Raw genomic sequence first — 16,914 nt, forward strand, 5'->3', positions numbered from 1 at the left:
ATTCCACACTAGCGTACTTTCTCACCACTTTGGCATTTTGTATGTAGATGCATGTAGTGCTAAACAAATTAGTTAAAATGTGATTAAAAGGCACAAACAAACATCTTTAGTTGACAATGGATCATAGAAGTCATAACCTTTAAGAAATTAGCAGGCAAAATGTACAAATACGTTGGTGTTTTATTAACACGTTAGCAAAGTCAGCTCTGGTTTAACTAACTTCTTACTTATGTTAAAAAAAAACAGAACAAAAAACTTTATTTTTCTCTGAAGACAGTTAAACTGTTAAACTGTCTGATATCTGCCTGCAATTTCACATGAGAGCTCTGTAACACAACATGAAGTGCTATCTGCACTTCATGCACTGTGTTAAATGCACATAATCTTCATCCAGGAGGAAAATAAGGAGCTGATACTTTTGTCTTCAAAACCCACAAAGGACTGCAGCATTTAAACAAGCGAGGCCCGTACATCTGCTTCACTACACCATGAACTGAGTGTATCCCTCAGCGCCTGTGACGATCACATCCATCCAGATCCTCATGGCTTCGGGAGAGGGAGCAACCATGTAGTAGACCCTATCGTGAGTCTTTACGCTGAAGGTCAGGGAGGGGTTTGGGCTCTGAAGGAGGGAGAGAGAATGAATTGTGAATAAAGAAGAATGAGTTATGATGCACTTTTTGTATCAGTGCTGGAGAATGCATACCTTGTGTGCATTCTTCAAGTGATCGTAGTATACTTCTTCAATAGCTTGGAAGTAAATGACTCCTTTCAACTTGACTTTGTGCTTGTCTGGAGAGAACATATGAGTACATGCCAAATTATAAGAAATACAAAACTTTAACGTTTATTTGTTGATTCTATCTACATACACAGTTTTTTAATTGTTTTTAATCAGACTTTGCTGTGTGTGGTTGCAAGTGTCCCTACCTGCGTAATAGGATAGTGTGCGTCTGTTGTGGCAAACCAGCGTTTCTTCCATGTTTTGATTTTGATTTTAAAGCAAATCTTAAATTATTAGGCGTCAATTGGTGCTAATAAGATAATGTTCAGAAAAGCTGTTGTATTGCTACTGCTAACATAATAGAAAAAGTTAGTCAATACCAAAAGTGAGGGTAAGTTAAGAAGTCTTGGAAGTTTTCTTCACTTTCATCGGAACCATCTGGAACAATGGCGCAGACCTGAAATAGCGCCTCTTCGACGTACAAATCTATATACCGTTTTGTTTGTTTGTTTGTTTTGTTTTGTTGCTTTTACGTGGATCAAACAGAATCATCAAACCAAAAGGTTGTCAGGTTTGTCAAAGTGTGTCAGGTGAACCTCTGTAGCCTTGGTTATAAAATGATACGATGCACTGCTACCTTAAAACCAAGGTCCTGTTATAAAAATGTGCTTACTTAGCCTGAAAATTTTTAAAAACTTGTTTAAAATTTTCCAGGCTAAATTAACTAAAAACTAGTTAATTTTTCGTCAATGCTGTTTCTGGCTGTTATTGCTAGACTCAAACACTTCTCATATACTATCATGAAAAATAACAATGTATGAAAGAAAGTTTGCATTCACTTGTAGTAATTTTACACCCGCAATGACTCATGGGAAACCTGACTGTGCACTATCTTGTCTGTGACACGGAAATCAACCTCAATGCGTCATTACTAAATAAAACTCTGAGAAAGAATTGTGAACTGAATTTGTTTTTATCTTTATAGCAACATTTGATTGACAAAACGCTGGTGAAGTTTTTACACTCTCTTTCAAAGTCTGTCCGTTTGGGTTCACACATTATATCGTTGGAAACGCGGTATAAAACGTTCAATGCACGAAATGGTTAATTGTGTGACCTGAGAAAGAAAAGCTAGTCAATATCTGGTGGACTTGACTGAACTGCAGAGTTTTGTGAGAAAGGGTTTGTTTGTCTGTTTGTACCACCTTCGGACCAGCCATTTCCACAGTGACTGGAACCAGTATAAATACATCACGTAGCACATACCCGCTTATATGATGGTTTTTAAACGCAAGTCTTCTTTGACTTTTAAACCTATCATTAGGTGATTGGCGTAGCGTGATATCAATGAGACCATTGGGTCAAACAGTTTCACAAACTTTAGGGTTTCTGAGAGCCATTTCCCACTCGCAATGAACCACGGGTAATCTATGCAGAATTAGACGCTCTTCATAGGCTGTGACGATCACATGCGTTACTTACACCGGCAGGTGAGAGCCAGTGTAAACTGTACACCAAATATGTGTGGTCTCGGTTTTCTATGAATTATATCTCCCCATGTTTAAAATTTGGATCCCGTGGACTAACTCACGGGTCTTTTTCATTTGGTTTTACTAAGATAGAAAAGCAATCTTGATGAGTATATCGAGATTCAAGATCCTTTATTTGTCACATGCATAGTTATACGAGTACAACACGCAGTGAAATGTGTCCTGACACGCTCCTTGACTCTGCAAACAGAGAGAACATCATATACATTAAGTGAATTATACAAAAAACCATATTATATGCAGTAAGTAGCATTATATGCAGTAAGTAAGTGAATTATGTAGATTAAGTGAATTTTTTTTTTTTTTTTTTTTTTTTTTTTTTTTTTAAATCTAGAAAGTTTTAAATTGAAAATCTGAAAATGTACGTTGTGCGAGTGGGTGTTAAAGTGTCCAGTGCTGTAGTAAAGCCGAGAAGAATCAGGTTGGAATGTGTTAAGAATAAATCCTGTCTCAGTTACTTATGGATGCGGGTGTGGCGGGGGGGCATGATCTGGTTTAGGACCCGGGTGGCCTGGGGTAGAAGCTCCTCTTGAGTCTCTCTGTTCTTGCCCGGATGGTGCGGAACCTTCTGCCTGAGTGTAGAAGTTGGACAGTTTGTTGCCGGACAACACCGGGAAAGGAGCGCTCCTTCAGTATCTGAGCTGCTCTAGACCAACATCTCCTGGTGTAGATGTCCTGTAGGGAGGGTAGAGCAGTCCTGCAGCAGCGTTCTACCGTACGGATCACTCTCTGAAGAGCTTTTTGATCCTTAACGCAGCTGTTCCCATACCAGGATGCTTTCCACAGCGCCTGCATAGAAAGTCCTGAGGATCACTGGAGAGACCCCGAACTTCCTCAGTTGTCGGGGGTGGTACAGGCAACTCAAACTGCAGATACACGGACAGTTTAATAAATAATCAACCTAGATTAGCCGCCTTGTTTTAGTTTTGACCATGCCAGTACTGCATCTCGGCAGACTGTGTGACAGTACCGATGGCTGCCACATGGCGGTACTCAAACTCCATGCCCCTGAACCTGGATCCATTTGGGAATTCAAACCAGCTTTAAGTCGCATACAGTGGGTCAGTGAAGATAAACTGACAGCTGACTACAATAAAATAAGGTTACCTGCGTATAAAATGTTGTAAGTTTTTGATTGTAGCTGTCATGTCATAAACGTAACTGTTCACTGGCCGGTATATTATCATTTTAGCCTGTCACCAGTAAAAGGCTGATCAATACTGACAGTGGTGAGACAAACAGGGAGCACAGCCATCAGTCGCTCGGTGGGGCACAAGGTGGCCCGGATGTGAGTCGCAAACACGTCGACGTGGGTGAGCTTCACCTTCTGAACATCACAGAAATCCACAAGGAGAATCTCAAACGCGTAAACAAGACTGCGATTTACATTTCGCGCCACATGGTGACCCACGGAGCGAACGATAGCTGATCTCCTTGAGAGCCTTCGGGCGGAGGTGCCACGTCCCACTGTCTTCGGACCAACCACGTGGATTGCCAGTGTCAGACTTATAAATAGGGCGCTGTTGTCACATACAGTTATATACTGGTGTGTGCAAAAAGCGAGGGCAGAGGAGTTTTAATACGGAGGTTGAATAAATCACGAATACTGAATCACAGAGAACTTTCCGCCAGGCACTTTAACAAACCTTGCTATCTGTCTGACTCATTTCATGTCCGCATTGAATCATGGGTAACATATTCAAATCGACTATACCCTTGCCTCCACTTATATTTCTGTGCCGAGAGTACCTGGATGAGCTAATGTGAAAGCACAAACATGTGAGCACAGTGTGTGTGTAATAGTTTGTAGGCCACAGATATTTTATACACGTTGGACGGTGTAGTGTAACATGGCACAGTGAGGAGCTGAAGTGGAGCCACGCCCCCTTGAGCCAGGTATGTAGGCAGGTGTATCCACAAAAAATTTCATTTTTAAGCAGTTTGGTTTGTTACAAATTTCAGACACGTCTTTCTGCGTCATGATACTTGAATATTTTTGTGTCATTATATCAAAATATTTATTATTAATATTGTGTCAGGTGGATTAGGGGAGTATGCTTTACTTAGTAAGGCCTTGTATCTATGAACTGGAACAGATTTCCTGAGCTTAGTTTAAGTTGATGGAGTAAGGTAGGTGCATCCCTGATTCTGGGCTGGCTGTGTGGATTTCACCTGTCTGTATTGTAACTGTAACATAGTTCAAATGAGAGTGCAGACACACACAGGTAATAATACATTTCAGCTGAACTTTAAAAATAAAGACTTCTTGTCTTTACTGTGTGTGATTCTTTATCCCAGTGATCTGTGGCAGGTTGCACTACAGCACAGTTTGAAATATTGCTGGTGGAAACCTGTAAAGTGCTCCAGCTTCACTGTTCTCATGGAAAGGAATTCCTCAAGACACAAACAACACAAATGATTATATTTATTATATATTCTTTTTTATTATTCATATGAAAATACAAAATTAAGATACATGCATTGGTACTGTCATAAATACAGTAAAATCAACATAAAAACAATTATATAAAAATACTGGATGAATTAAAACACATGAAAGCTTCCTCTGTGACAACTCCATTAGTTTGGTAACAATATGCTTGGCACGTCATGTCAAAACAGACAATATTCCACTTAAAAGATATTTCAAAGCAAAGAAACCAAATATACATTGTATCACATATGTATAAAGTTTGGTCAGCACACAAAAACACAGGAGGCAAGATTATAAATGCAGATATCAGCGGACAGAAATATGCCAATGCAGCGTGGAGTATATACATATGCATAAAGCAGCATTAGTGATCATAGTGGAATAGTCATTAAAAAAATAAAACACATTAAATTAGTGGTAATAAATGCAATGTAATGAAATGTAGTGGACTAAAGCAGCAGCACAGTAATCAGTCACTTTAGGACAAATAAATGTGTGTACCATAGATTTCGTCTGCTTGACATCTAACAATGAAACTTCATCCTGCTGAAGTTCTTCCTTAAAAAACCATCCAGGACCACAATTCCACACTAGCGTACTTTCTCACCACTTTGGCATTTTGTATGTAGATGCATGTAGTGCTAAAAAAATTAGTTAAAATGTGATTAAAAGGCACAAACAAACATCTTTAGTTGATAATGGATCATAGAAGTCATAACCTTTAAGAAATTAGCAGGCAAAATGTACAAATACGTTGGCGTTTTATTAACACGTTACCTATGTTGACACTGTTGTAAACCCGGCATCTGCATCCATTCAGAGAAGGGCTGATTAGTTTGGTTTGTGCGAGTGTGGCTTGCAATATTAGTGTCATTTACTGTTTAAGTATAGCACCTTGGAGCTACACGAAAAGCCTGCGTGCACACACAGAGCAGGCAATTCATCACATGTGTATATATTCACACATGATCATATGATGCATGCATGCACATCCACGCACAGATTTAAGACCTGAGAATGCCCCATTAATCATACATGAAATGAATTCATTTAAAAAATATACCTTTACTAGATTATGAGGCATTTCATAATCTACAAATGCTTTTAAATGCCTTTTCCCCCATTTCTTTGGAAATATTGGAAATATGTATACAGTTTGTATAAGATGTTGAACACTGTAGGGCATAATATAGAGGCCAAAGTCAGCTCTGGTTTAACTAATGCTTCTAACTTACATAAAAAAATCAGAACAAAAAAACTTTATTCTTTTCTGAAGACAGTTAAACTGTTAAACTGTCTGATATCTGCCCGCAATTTCACATGAGAGCTCTGTAACACAACATGAAGTGTTATCTGTGTAACACAAATGCACATAATCTTCATCCAGGAGGAAAATCAGGAGCTGATACTTTTGTCTTCAAAACCCACAAAGGACTGCCGCATTAAAAAAACATGACGCCCGTAGATCTGCTTCGCTACACCATGAACTGAGTGTATCCCTCAGCGCCTGTGACGATCACATCCATCCAGATCCTCATGGCTTCGGGAGAAGGAGCAACCATGTAGTAGACCCTATCGTGAGTCTTCACACTGAAGGTCAGGGAGGGGTTTGGGCTCTGAAGGAGAGAGAATGAATTGTGAATAAAGAAGAAAGAGTTATGATGCACTTTTTGTATCAGTGTTGGAGAATGCATACCTTGTGTGCATTCTTCAAGTGATCGTAGTATACTTCTTCAATAGCTTGGAAGTAAATGACTCCTTTCAACTTGACTTCGTGCTTGTCTGGAGAGAACATACGAGTACATGCCAAATTAGAAGAAATACAAAACTTTAACATTTATGTGTGTGATTCTATCTACACACACAGGTTTTTTTTAACTGTTTTAAATCAGACTTTGCTGTGTGTGGTTGCAAGTGTGCGCTGTTCCTACCTGCGTAGTAGGATAGTGTGCGTCTGTTGCGGTCAAAGACGAACCAGCGTTTCTTCCACGTTTTGATTTTGCCTCCCATCTTGACCAAGTAGCCTCGGCAGGTCTTTTCTGAGATGGACAGGTGGAAGCACGTGTCTAGGCTGTGGCCCGCCGACTCAATGTGAGCCCGCAAGTCAAAATCGTCCTTCCTCACAGGCAGATACCGAGTAAGAGGCCGGGACTTGAGGGAGAGGAATCATTTGAGAATGTAATGACAAAGATGTATTTACAATTTCTTATGAATTCTTTTGTTTTTACCAAATTCCTATAAAACATAAAGATTTACAGAAAGTCATACATTAGGAAACATCAGAGTATGGGACTCTTTGTTCTGCTGCCAACATGTAATGGTCCGGGAAAAAGAACTAAAGATGATAAATGAAGCTTACTATGAGAACTGTCAACACAGTCATGATTAAAACCATGCAGAAGGAGGTACTGTAAGTATGTCTAAAATATGTATAAAAGTAAGCTACAGAAACAAGACAGAGTGCACTGTCAAAAGAAGGTAAAAGGTTAGTTCCCTCGAAGTTCATAAGTATGTTTTGGATAAAGAACCTCTATTATCCACAGCTCTTCCCAGATGTGAGTCTACAGTTATCAATAATCAAGCTGCACATACTAACGCACGAGCCCACTTGTGACAAACGTATGGTTCGCTTCATTTTCTGTCTTACCTGCGCCCTCTGCTTTTCTCGAAGCTTCACCTCGCGGTCGATCAGTTTCTGGCGTCTGTTGGTCTCCTCTTGTAACCTTTTCTCCAGATCCTCCCGTCTCCTCCTCTCCTCTTCCAAGGCCTGCTTTCGAATTTCCATTTCCCGCTCCTTAAGAACGATTCAGATGCAGTCACAGGTTATTTAATGACACACACATAAAAAACACAACAATTTTGCAGTTTGGGCAAATGAAGTAGCACCTCTATCTTTAAGGTTTGGAATTACTACAAGGATACTCAACTGATCTGCATATTGGCTTTAACGCTACATATCTCTCTAACATTAAATAAAATGTGAAAATATGAATAAATCAAATAGTGACCTTGTGTTCGAGGAGGCGGTTCTTCTCGGCCTGTGCCTCTCTCAGCAGGCGCTCCATCTCCTCCAGCTTGGCTACATTTGACGTACTGGCACTACAGCGCAAAAAGCACATACAGCAATCATTAAAGAAAATAATGTATCCTTTGCTTTACATCAAACACTTGACACGTATAGAAAAGCAAACAAAAAAACCCACTTTGGGATTTTCCAAAAATGCAAGGGAGCAGCTCGCGAGTTAATAAAAAAAACAGTGGGTACACCAACGCACGACATGAGAAAATCAATGAATTTGGACTTTTCTTTGAAATTGTGTGACGAATGTTGGCATTACTATAATCCAATATAGGGCCCCAGCTATTGATATTGTTTTAGTACTCGAGTTAATCAAGTCATCGGATTAGAAATACTTTTGTCTTATCACTGAGCAATAGTAAATATTCAGTCAGTGAAGAGAAGCTAGCATGTCAGCATAAAAGTGACATTCTTATTGGTATAACTGTTAATCATTAATAATAACAATTAATGCTAGTAATGATTAGGGATGGGTACCGTTATGGGTGCCATTATGGCACCGGTTCTGACATAAACGGTAGTAACCAGACCGAAAAGCAGCGCACATTTCGGTGCTTTATTTTGGTGCTTTTTTTTTCCTGAGATGTCATACACTTTGGATTCTAGCCAATCATTTTACCTTTCCAAGGATAGTAGGCGGGGCCAGGTACGTACGTTCTTTTAGAGCAGAGCTACAGATTAAAAATGCCCAAGGCAAAGCGGTCAAAAGTCTGGCTGTACTTCACAGCAAAAGATGCAAACTCAGCAGCCTGCAACAAGTGCTTTAAGGTGATACTGTGCAAAGGAGGTAACACCTCGAATCTGATGAAACACCTGGCGACGCATAGCGGTTTTTTTAAAAAGCCGAGAAATGCACCATATTTGATAGCTTGCTGCAAGACCTCACACGGAGCACATCTACTGCGGGTGTGGTGCTTGTTATTGGACCTGGAGTTAGCAACATCCCCCAAGAACCCGAAAAGTAGAGCCCTAGCCCTGCCCTAGCCCTGTCAGCGTAGCAGAAATGATGATGGACGATGATGGCAGCAGCAGCCGTTCTTCTCTGGGCAGGTAGCTTAATGTTGTTCGTGTGTAATTTACGTTAAGTAGGCTAACCACGTTATTAAATTAATGCACGTAAGGTGAACTAGCAAACACCGTCGTAGTTACATGCGGCTGTCTTCTTGTTTGATAGAGTGATACCATATATGCCCTATAGCTGCAGAAAAGGCTAACATTGTTATCTTTTTACAAAAAAAACAGCTAAACATGAGAGGTTTTTGGACAAAGTTTGTGTTTTCATAACCTTTAACCTTTGGAGGTATGTTGTATCAACAGAAAAGGCTAACTTGGTTATCATTTTGCAGAAAAAAAGAGACTGCTAAAAATAAAAACATAAGAGGTTTTTGGACAAAGTTTGTGTTCTCCATTCTTTAAGCACCGGTTCGAGCACCGTTTAAGCACCGGCACCGTTTCAAAAGTACCGGTTTGGCACCGGTATCGGATAAAACCTAAACGATACCCATCCCTAGTAATGATTCAGTGTGCAACTTAGCAGTTTTATTTTTTATATTTTTAAACATTATATACAATACCATTTAATAAATAAAACACTTTAATTAATATAAATCTGCAAAATCAGGCTACTAAAGTCTTCAAATAAATATGGCCTAGTACACCCCATGCCCCCCTTTAGACTCACCCCTGCAGTTAACATCGTGATAAAAAGTGGGACGGCTTTAGTAAGCTGCCTAATTTAAACAGTTCATCTACATCTTCTATTGCAGCTTTATTTGTATTCTCTAGCGTGGGTGAAACGCTCACATATTCATGGTGACAAATGAGCCCTAAAGAGTTGTGGATTAAACAAAACTTTCATCGAGGATTTTTTCATAATGGAGTTTTTCGAGTTAGTTTATGAATGGTTGCAGCGTTAATCCAGTGTGTACATACATGCATACAACACATGTAGATCTACAGCCAAAAAGAAGAACTCTGTTTAACATTCCAAAGTAAACGCTAAACTGTCCTGAGAATACTGATTATTCACTGCTTGTGTGTGTGTGTGTGTGAGTGTGTGTGCGTGCGCGCTAAATCAAAGAGGAAATCCATTAAGAAAGGAGCCCACGTTGCCAAGGCAATTTAACAACCAAACCATCTATATTATCTCTTTAGGTCTTTGAGGCCTTGTCTGATTTAGGGTCTCCAACACTGCATATGGTCTACACATGACACTCATTCCTGACATCACAGCGAAAGGATCTATGTATGTATTTCTCACGTCAAGCAGTACTTCTTTTTCTCACACTAATTTTCTTGCCAAGTCTATTTACTCTCACAAATGCACTTCTGGTACCACTGCCGTGCTGACTTACATTCATTTTATGAAGCCTTACCCAAGCCCTGAACATAACCTGCTTTACCTTAAACCAAATCTGAGCACTACATTTTAAATATTTCTGTTATTGGAACTTGCCTTTTTATACTCAGGGGAAGGCCAGTTCCCAAAATATGACCGTGTAACCAGATTTTGTCCCCCATAACATAAGCAATGCACGCACACACACACACACACACACACACACACACACACACACACACACAAACAGCTTCTTATCTGGATCCAGGAGGAAATGAATACCCGGTGTTGATGTCACAACAGTGCTAAGAAGAATGGTGCACATCAGACTGAACTATAAACAAATCAGGAAGCGAGACAGGGTGGAGAAATGTGGAGCAGCTTGAGTGCAGAGAGGACAAAAAAGGAACAGGAGGGAGGGCATGAAAAAAAAAACCCCAGAACATTTCCAAAAGGGAAAAAAACCCTCTTTTTTCCCACTCTGCTATTTTTTCATTGTCTTTTTCATCAGTTTCCAGACGCTTTTTCTGAACGAAACACCAGCAAAGAATCCCAAACCAGTAACAAGTCGAATCATTTTGAAAAAAATGAGAGCGCTTGTTACTATTATATGAAAAAGTACTTAATTATGAATGAATATCAAGATACCATCAAAGTCAAATATGAATTAAACTGTACCACCGATGGCATTTTTCTTACCTTAATCGACGAGAGGTAACTGCGCTCATTGTCAATGTACACCTGTGCAGTTCCAAATGTATTTATTTGAGTTCTGGACTACTTGGAAAAAAAAAATTGTTCTAACACATCTATCTCCCGAAACGGGACTCATCACTGCAAATTAACAAAAAAAATCCAGCTCTATCATAAAACTGATCCACATTCCCCAACATGACTTCCAGTGCAATATAACCTCATGCAGCCTAATCCGAGCCAAAGCACAGTGAGAATAAAAACGCGCAAAGCAGAGATCTAACTCTGCAAATGGTTTCAAATCTGCTGGAACAAGACCATACCATTCAGAGAAACAAGAGGAGGGGAGACAAAAGATGTAAAAAGGACTGAGGGAAAGCAGGCACACATGGTTTTACTCCAGTCGGGGGGCTGAACCCCTAAATGGACCTCCACACTCATGCTGGTTTGCTCAGTTAATCTGAACCTGAGGGGGCTGACTGGAAAGGCACCCACGCACACACCCCTTTATGTTTTCTGTCTTCCGTAAGCTGATCCCTACAACTCTAATCAACAGAGTCCTCCCCCCTTAACTCATGCTACACGCTCAGTTCTACACATCCTATTCTCCAAGGAGGGAACATGGAAGGCAGGAAACTCTTTTTTTATTTAATTTTTTGCTAGCAAGCCCTCCCCACTTCATCCAACTTTCTGTCCCATTTCAACTTATTCTAAAGACGTCTTTAACAGTTATTTTCATCAGTGCATACACACTGCTGACAGGCCTTTGTGTCACTTACCTGGAGACGTTGTCAGGTGAGCAAGCAGAGATGCTGGTTTCAATAGAGTCACTACTATCCACACTCATTGTGTCAAAGGCCTGGTTTTCACGGTACCCAAAGGCATCGAGGTAGACGTTGGTCTGAGAAGCAGCTCGGGAGCTCGGCTGACCTGGATACACACAAACGCAATGAAGATGAAAAAGGATGAATTCTCCAGTAGCAACCAAGGTTGCTTACTCCTCCTGCCCATGCAACCCAAGTCTTCTACCTGTCGGTGCAACTTCTTCTGGGACAGACTGCCCAGACGCCGGGTTCAAATTTTGATTACAATGCCCCGCCACCGCTACACTGTGTACTCACACGTCCCAGGAAAAAATATATCCAGGCCTTAATGCTACGATTAGGTGAAACTGCAGCCTAACAGTAAGACACTCAAGCACACAAAATAAATGGAAAAGAAAGACAAAAAAATATTTTCTGTAAAACAAGCACAGAAACAGGTTTTGAGATTTAAAAATGAATTTAAAAAAGATTTTAAAAAATTATTGAATAAAAACAGCAGCCTGAAGCTGTCCAGAGACTTTTGGAAAGAAAAAAGATATTCTCAAGAAGCTGACGGATGAATGACGACAGATCTACAGTGCGGACACTTTAAAGAGAGACAAACTAAGCCTCCTGGTACAGGAAGAAACACACACACACACAAAAACTGATACCATCAGCTCTGTTTACTAGACCCACCCATCAGATGAGCCAGATCAAGGGACTAAAGGGGCCAAGGCATCAGATACACGTGCCAGTTCCCAGAAAACAACAACATGGGACACACAGTACTTCAAAATGATCCCCCAAAATACTGATTTGTTATCTGAAGGGCAATGAAAAATTTATTTTATGAAAGACTAAACTACGTATTCTTATGTCTAAGTAGGTGCAAATCTAAATTTAATTTATAATAGCGATGCCTATACAAAAGGTTGCTATGGAGAGGAGGCATGGTGTCCTTGAGTTGGCATCCTGTATCTTTCTGGGCCAAACAGCAAACACACAGAGTGCAAATGCTTTACACTCTGTGGTGTGTCATATTTTCTTAACAGTGAAGACGTTACAACAGCTCATGTAAATCCCCACGAAGTGATGGAACGCTCACATTCCTCCACTATCTCCACTGACAGATAAGCAAATGTGGGATATTGTCTCCATATAAGGTGCATTTTCAAATCCCAGCTCAGCGATGAGTGTGGTTTTGTGTGTTTGTGCGATACAAAAAGGAAAAACAGAAGAAGATCAAGTGAAGTTAAGTGTATTTGTGTGTGTGTTTTACCTTTATGCAGACGTCGAGATTCACTTTCCTTATTGGATAAACTGAGGATTCTTGGAAGAATACTGCCACAGCTTGTACTCTGTACCAGAGGCTGATGGGACTATAAAGAATCAAGAAGACGGAGAAGAAATGGGTGCTTCATATTCTATTTATAATAAACAACATAACTCAAAGACCAAGTGGTGAGGCCGAAAACCTTTGTTTTCTAACGAGAGCGAGACAATAACTAAACAAAAACTAATGCACAAGGTCAAAAACTACGATGAAACATACTGACACATTTGTCAATGAATAAAATGAGATCCAATCAGAACTAATTAAGCTGCACAGAAAGGCGGGACGAGTTTGGAAGTGATCCAGTCACTTGTGCAGTGAGGTTAGACATGCACATCACAAATAGCTCCCACGCTCCCTATTTCTCATGAAAACGTGACAAAATGTCAGCGCTTTGGAGGAAGAGAAGAGCAGACTTAAGGACACATCTCACACTTGATGTCAAGGAAAATAAGATGCTCTGTGTGGAGCAACTCCCACCTTAAAAACACCACAAGCTTTCACACTAAATCAAATTTAGATTTAATCTAATATAATCTAATCATATTTAGTTGGAAGTTGCTGTCATTTTTTTTTTTTTACATACACAATCATCTCTGTTTGTACCTTTGTGGGGAAGCTGCGCCCGAGTGTTGCGCACATAAACTGGGGGTTCATGGCGGTCGCGGTTTTCTTCCTAGGTAAAGTATCACTTAGATGTGAGCCACTTTCTTTCTCAGACCTCTTCCTCTCCTCCAGCAGACGGAAATGCTGATGAGACACACACACACAGAAAACATGAACACAATTACCAACTCAACTTCATTTGAAAATTAAAATTACTCATTTCACTTTCAGTCATATATCAATGTCCCCATACTTCAAGTGTAATGTAAAGTCTTCATGTGCAGGATTTAAAATGTCTTACTCTGGCGCCATCTGCTGGTAGAATCAATAAGTCACAGTGGCAGAAATGCATTCTCCTTTTTCTTAACCCACATTCAATAATTTTACTCTTTAGACAGACTGATCTAGTTTCAATTTAATATGCTTGTGATATAAAAAATAAACACACAGTTGTTTACACACCAACACACACACACAGTTGTGTTTTCATATGTTTGTGGGGACATCTAATTGACATAATGTTTTCCCTAGCCGCTTACCCTAACCCTAACCATCAAAAATGAATGCCTAACCTTAACTCTTAGCCTAAACTGAACCATAACCAAATTATAACCCTGACACTAAAACCACATTTTGAGTCTCAAAAATGCCTTCAAACTTGTGAGGACCCAGAGTCCCCACAAGTATAGTAGCATGCCAATTTTGGTCCCCACAAAGATATGTAAACATGGTATACATATACACGAACACACACACACACACACACACACACACACACACACACACACACACACACACACACTCATTACCTGCCTGTGTTGCTGATGGCGCTTTTTGACAGGAAGGGGAGGTGGGGGGAGTCTGGGAGAGGGGAAGGGTCTCGATATGTCACCATGTTCTCTGGCCAGTGCACAGAGGGTGTTTTTGGGAGGGGGCGGGGATTTAGACGGGAGGAAGAAGAAGGAGAGGAGGAAGAGGAGTGACAGTCGGCAGGTGAGGAAGAACGACAGAGCTTCGGAAAAAGAAAGGAACATTGTCAGAAAGCTGAAATGAGTGCAGAAACAGGAAGACAAGGAAGAGAACCAGCTGCACACTTTGCACCATCCGCCTCAGTGTACTTATCTACACACGATTAACCTGTCACACCACTACACACACCTCATCCTCCGCAGGTTTGGGGGTGTCCTCATCAGGGGAAAGGGTTGCCTCGGGCTCAGGAGAGGCTTTGGTCAGAGTGGGGGCAGGAGCAGGTTTAGGGTCTTGCCCAAGCTGTGAGTAAAGCTCATTGATTTCACTGACTGTGACATAGCCCTGCAAGGTGTCATGTGGAGAGAGAAGGGGTGAGGCATAGCGGGAAGTGAGTTAGCCGTGGAAATTAGTTGTTAGAACAATGCAAAAATTTAGTGGCAATTTCAGAAATAAGTTATTTACACACAACACTGTTAACACGAGACAAAGGACACACTAACAAGATTATGTCAGCATTAATATACAGTACGTGGACGTAACAAAATCAGCTTCACCTCAAATTTCTGGAACTTCTAGTAGTGCGTTACAAGAGCTAGCAGTTAGAACAAGAGGCTACAATGGCAAAACAAAGAAGAAGACTGGGAATAAAGAGAAAAAATGGAAACCAAAAATAAAGTGGAACACAAAAGGGGAAATATTAGCTCAGAAAGGCAAAGTACCTCTGCGTTCTTGAGAAAAATAGAAGAAAGGAGGGAGCGACACACATCAGCCAAAGAGGCTGAATCCTAGCAAGCGGAAAAGGAAATCATAGCCATTAAAATCAGGATATCGCCCGTTCCAGGACTCGTAAGTAACCACAGCAGCCGCCAATCACACCTACCTCTCTCAGGGTGAAACTCCGTCCACCGGTGAGGTCAGCGTATTTTCTTTCCAGCACAGTCAGGCTTTCTTTCTCCTGGCAGATGGACACAGACACAAAAATGAACTCTTCCTGTCATTAATACAGAGCACAGCACGCACATGCAAACATAAAGTCTGCCATACTCTCTGCAGCATGGACTCAAGGTTGCTCCTCTCCTTCAAGAAGCTCTCCTTCTCTCGTTGAGCCTGCTGCATAATCTGCGCCGCCTGCTTCTTCAGAGTTAACAGACGCTCCTTCGAGAGGGAGAGTGGAACAAACTTATCAAGCGCCTGTAGCCTACTTAGAAAGTATGAATCAAACATTTCTGCTAACGCTGCAAATCTAACCAAATTTACATTTAAAGAGCAAATTCAGCTTCAAACGGCAGATTAAACAGGCTGGATTTTTAAATCAATTTTAGACATAACAGCCTTGTGAGAGACAACAGTTTTGCCCAAGTTTGACTTCGAAGAACAACCGAGAAGAGAGCTGATACCTTGCGGGTGACGGTGCTGCGTTGGTAGTCTGCGATCTCCCGGAGAAGCTGCTGGGTGTGGGTCTCCTTCTCCTCGTCCTGCCTGCTTTCTCTCTCGAGCTGCTGAAACTCCAGGTCCTCAAAACGCTTTGTCTCTGCTTCAAGCACTTCGCAGTCCTGATACACACAATGAAATAGATAATACAAGTGTACACTACTGCTCACAAATTTTTCAGTTGTCACTGGGAGTAACTGTATGATTTCTGAAGTCAAAGCAGCACAGTACCCTGTGCAGTACAGCTTAAACCTGCTTGATACAGACCGCTGTGGCGGGCTTTAATTATCTGAAGACCTAGTGCTGGTACCCTAGGATCACAGGAAGCAGTCAGTCTTCCTTTGCTACTGATGTTTTAATTCTTTTTTATTTATTTTTTGAGTACATGTAGCGCATCCTGCAGTCTGGCATTGCGCTAATAATGACCTGAAAGTAACACAGGAATAATAGGTGGTAATCTGCATAAATGTAGGAATATGGCTTGTCTTTCATGGCTAAACTTACTTCCAAAGCTGATGCTGCGCTCTCCTAAACTTAAAAAAAACCCTTTCACCAAACTTGAACTTCTTAAATTGCAATAAAAAACTAGAAAAACTCCACTATTCCAAAACTTTGCATGCTTTTGTAGCCCCCACATTAGAGAAAGAACATCAAGTATACGTGCAAGTGTCCATAAAAGAAACCTTCTCACATACAAACCTACATCTACTAATATTAGCAAAAAAATGCCAATATACTCAAATACGACAAATAATCGTTTATCAAATACGTCTCATTCCATAACATACGCAGACACGGGTGCAAACCAGACAGTGAAATTTCTAATGTGTGTGTCATCAACACTAAACATGCAACAACACTTCACTACCGTTTGGCTAAACATGCAGCATTTCACACACCATAAGCATTCGCCCCAAAGTGAAGATGATTTAAATGTGCCGCCTCTTTGAT

General features: G+C 40.6%; 2 protein-coding genes across 9 annotated transcripts in view; both read right to left on the minus strand.

Annotated features, from left to right (window-relative positions):
- Positions 1 to 360: 360 nt before the first annotated feature.
- On the minus strand, positions 361 to 997 carry LOC109203486 (pleckstrin homology-like domain family B member 1). Its single transcript, XM_019362862.2, has 3 exons — positions 931 to 997; positions 707 to 792; positions 361 to 622 (listed from the first exon to the last, which is right to left on the minus strand). Exons 1-3 carry the CDS (start codon positions 980 to 982, stop codon positions 482 to 484), a joined length of 279 nt encoding a protein of 92 aa, XP_019218407.1. The 5' UTR covers positions 983 to 997; the 3' UTR covers positions 361 to 481.
- A 3,905-nt stretch (positions 998 to 4,902) lies between these two features.
- The window catches only part of phldb2b (pleckstrin homology-like domain, family B, member 2b), a 37,959-nt gene continuing 25,947 nt past the window's right edge, over positions 4,903 to 16,914 (minus strand). For 4 of the 8 annotated variants that reach the window (XM_013270353.3, XM_013270351.3, XM_013270355.3 and 1 more), the window contains 13 exons: positions 15,930 to 16,085; positions 15,577 to 15,687; positions 15,413 to 15,487; positions 15,252 to 15,317; positions 14,722 to 14,874; positions 13,564 to 13,707; positions 12,904 to 13,003; positions 11,598 to 11,748; positions 7,717 to 7,807; positions 7,356 to 7,502; positions 6,640 to 6,859; positions 6,405 to 6,490; positions 4,903 to 6,324 (listed from right to left, as the gene is read on the minus strand). In XM_013270353.3, coding sequence (XP_013125807.1) covers positions 6,184 to 6,324; positions 6,405 to 6,490; positions 6,640 to 6,859; positions 7,356 to 7,502; positions 7,717 to 7,807; positions 11,598 to 11,748; positions 12,904 to 13,003; positions 13,564 to 13,707; positions 14,722 to 14,874; positions 15,252 to 15,317; positions 15,413 to 15,487; positions 15,577 to 15,687; positions 15,930 to 16,085 — 1,641 coding nt within the window. In that variant the 3' untranslated portion in view covers positions 4,903 to 6,183. The other 4 variants (XM_013270352.3, XM_013270354.3, XR_002063350.2 and 1 more) reach the window with 4 other exon arrangements.

This window comes from Oreochromis niloticus, linkage group LG9 (genome assembly GCF_001858045.2).
Source record: "Oreochromis niloticus isolate F11D_XX linkage group LG9, O_niloticus_UMD_NMBU, whole genome shotgun sequence".
NCBI lineage: Eukaryota > Metazoa > Chordata > Actinopteri > Cichliformes > Cichlidae > Oreochromis > Oreochromis niloticus.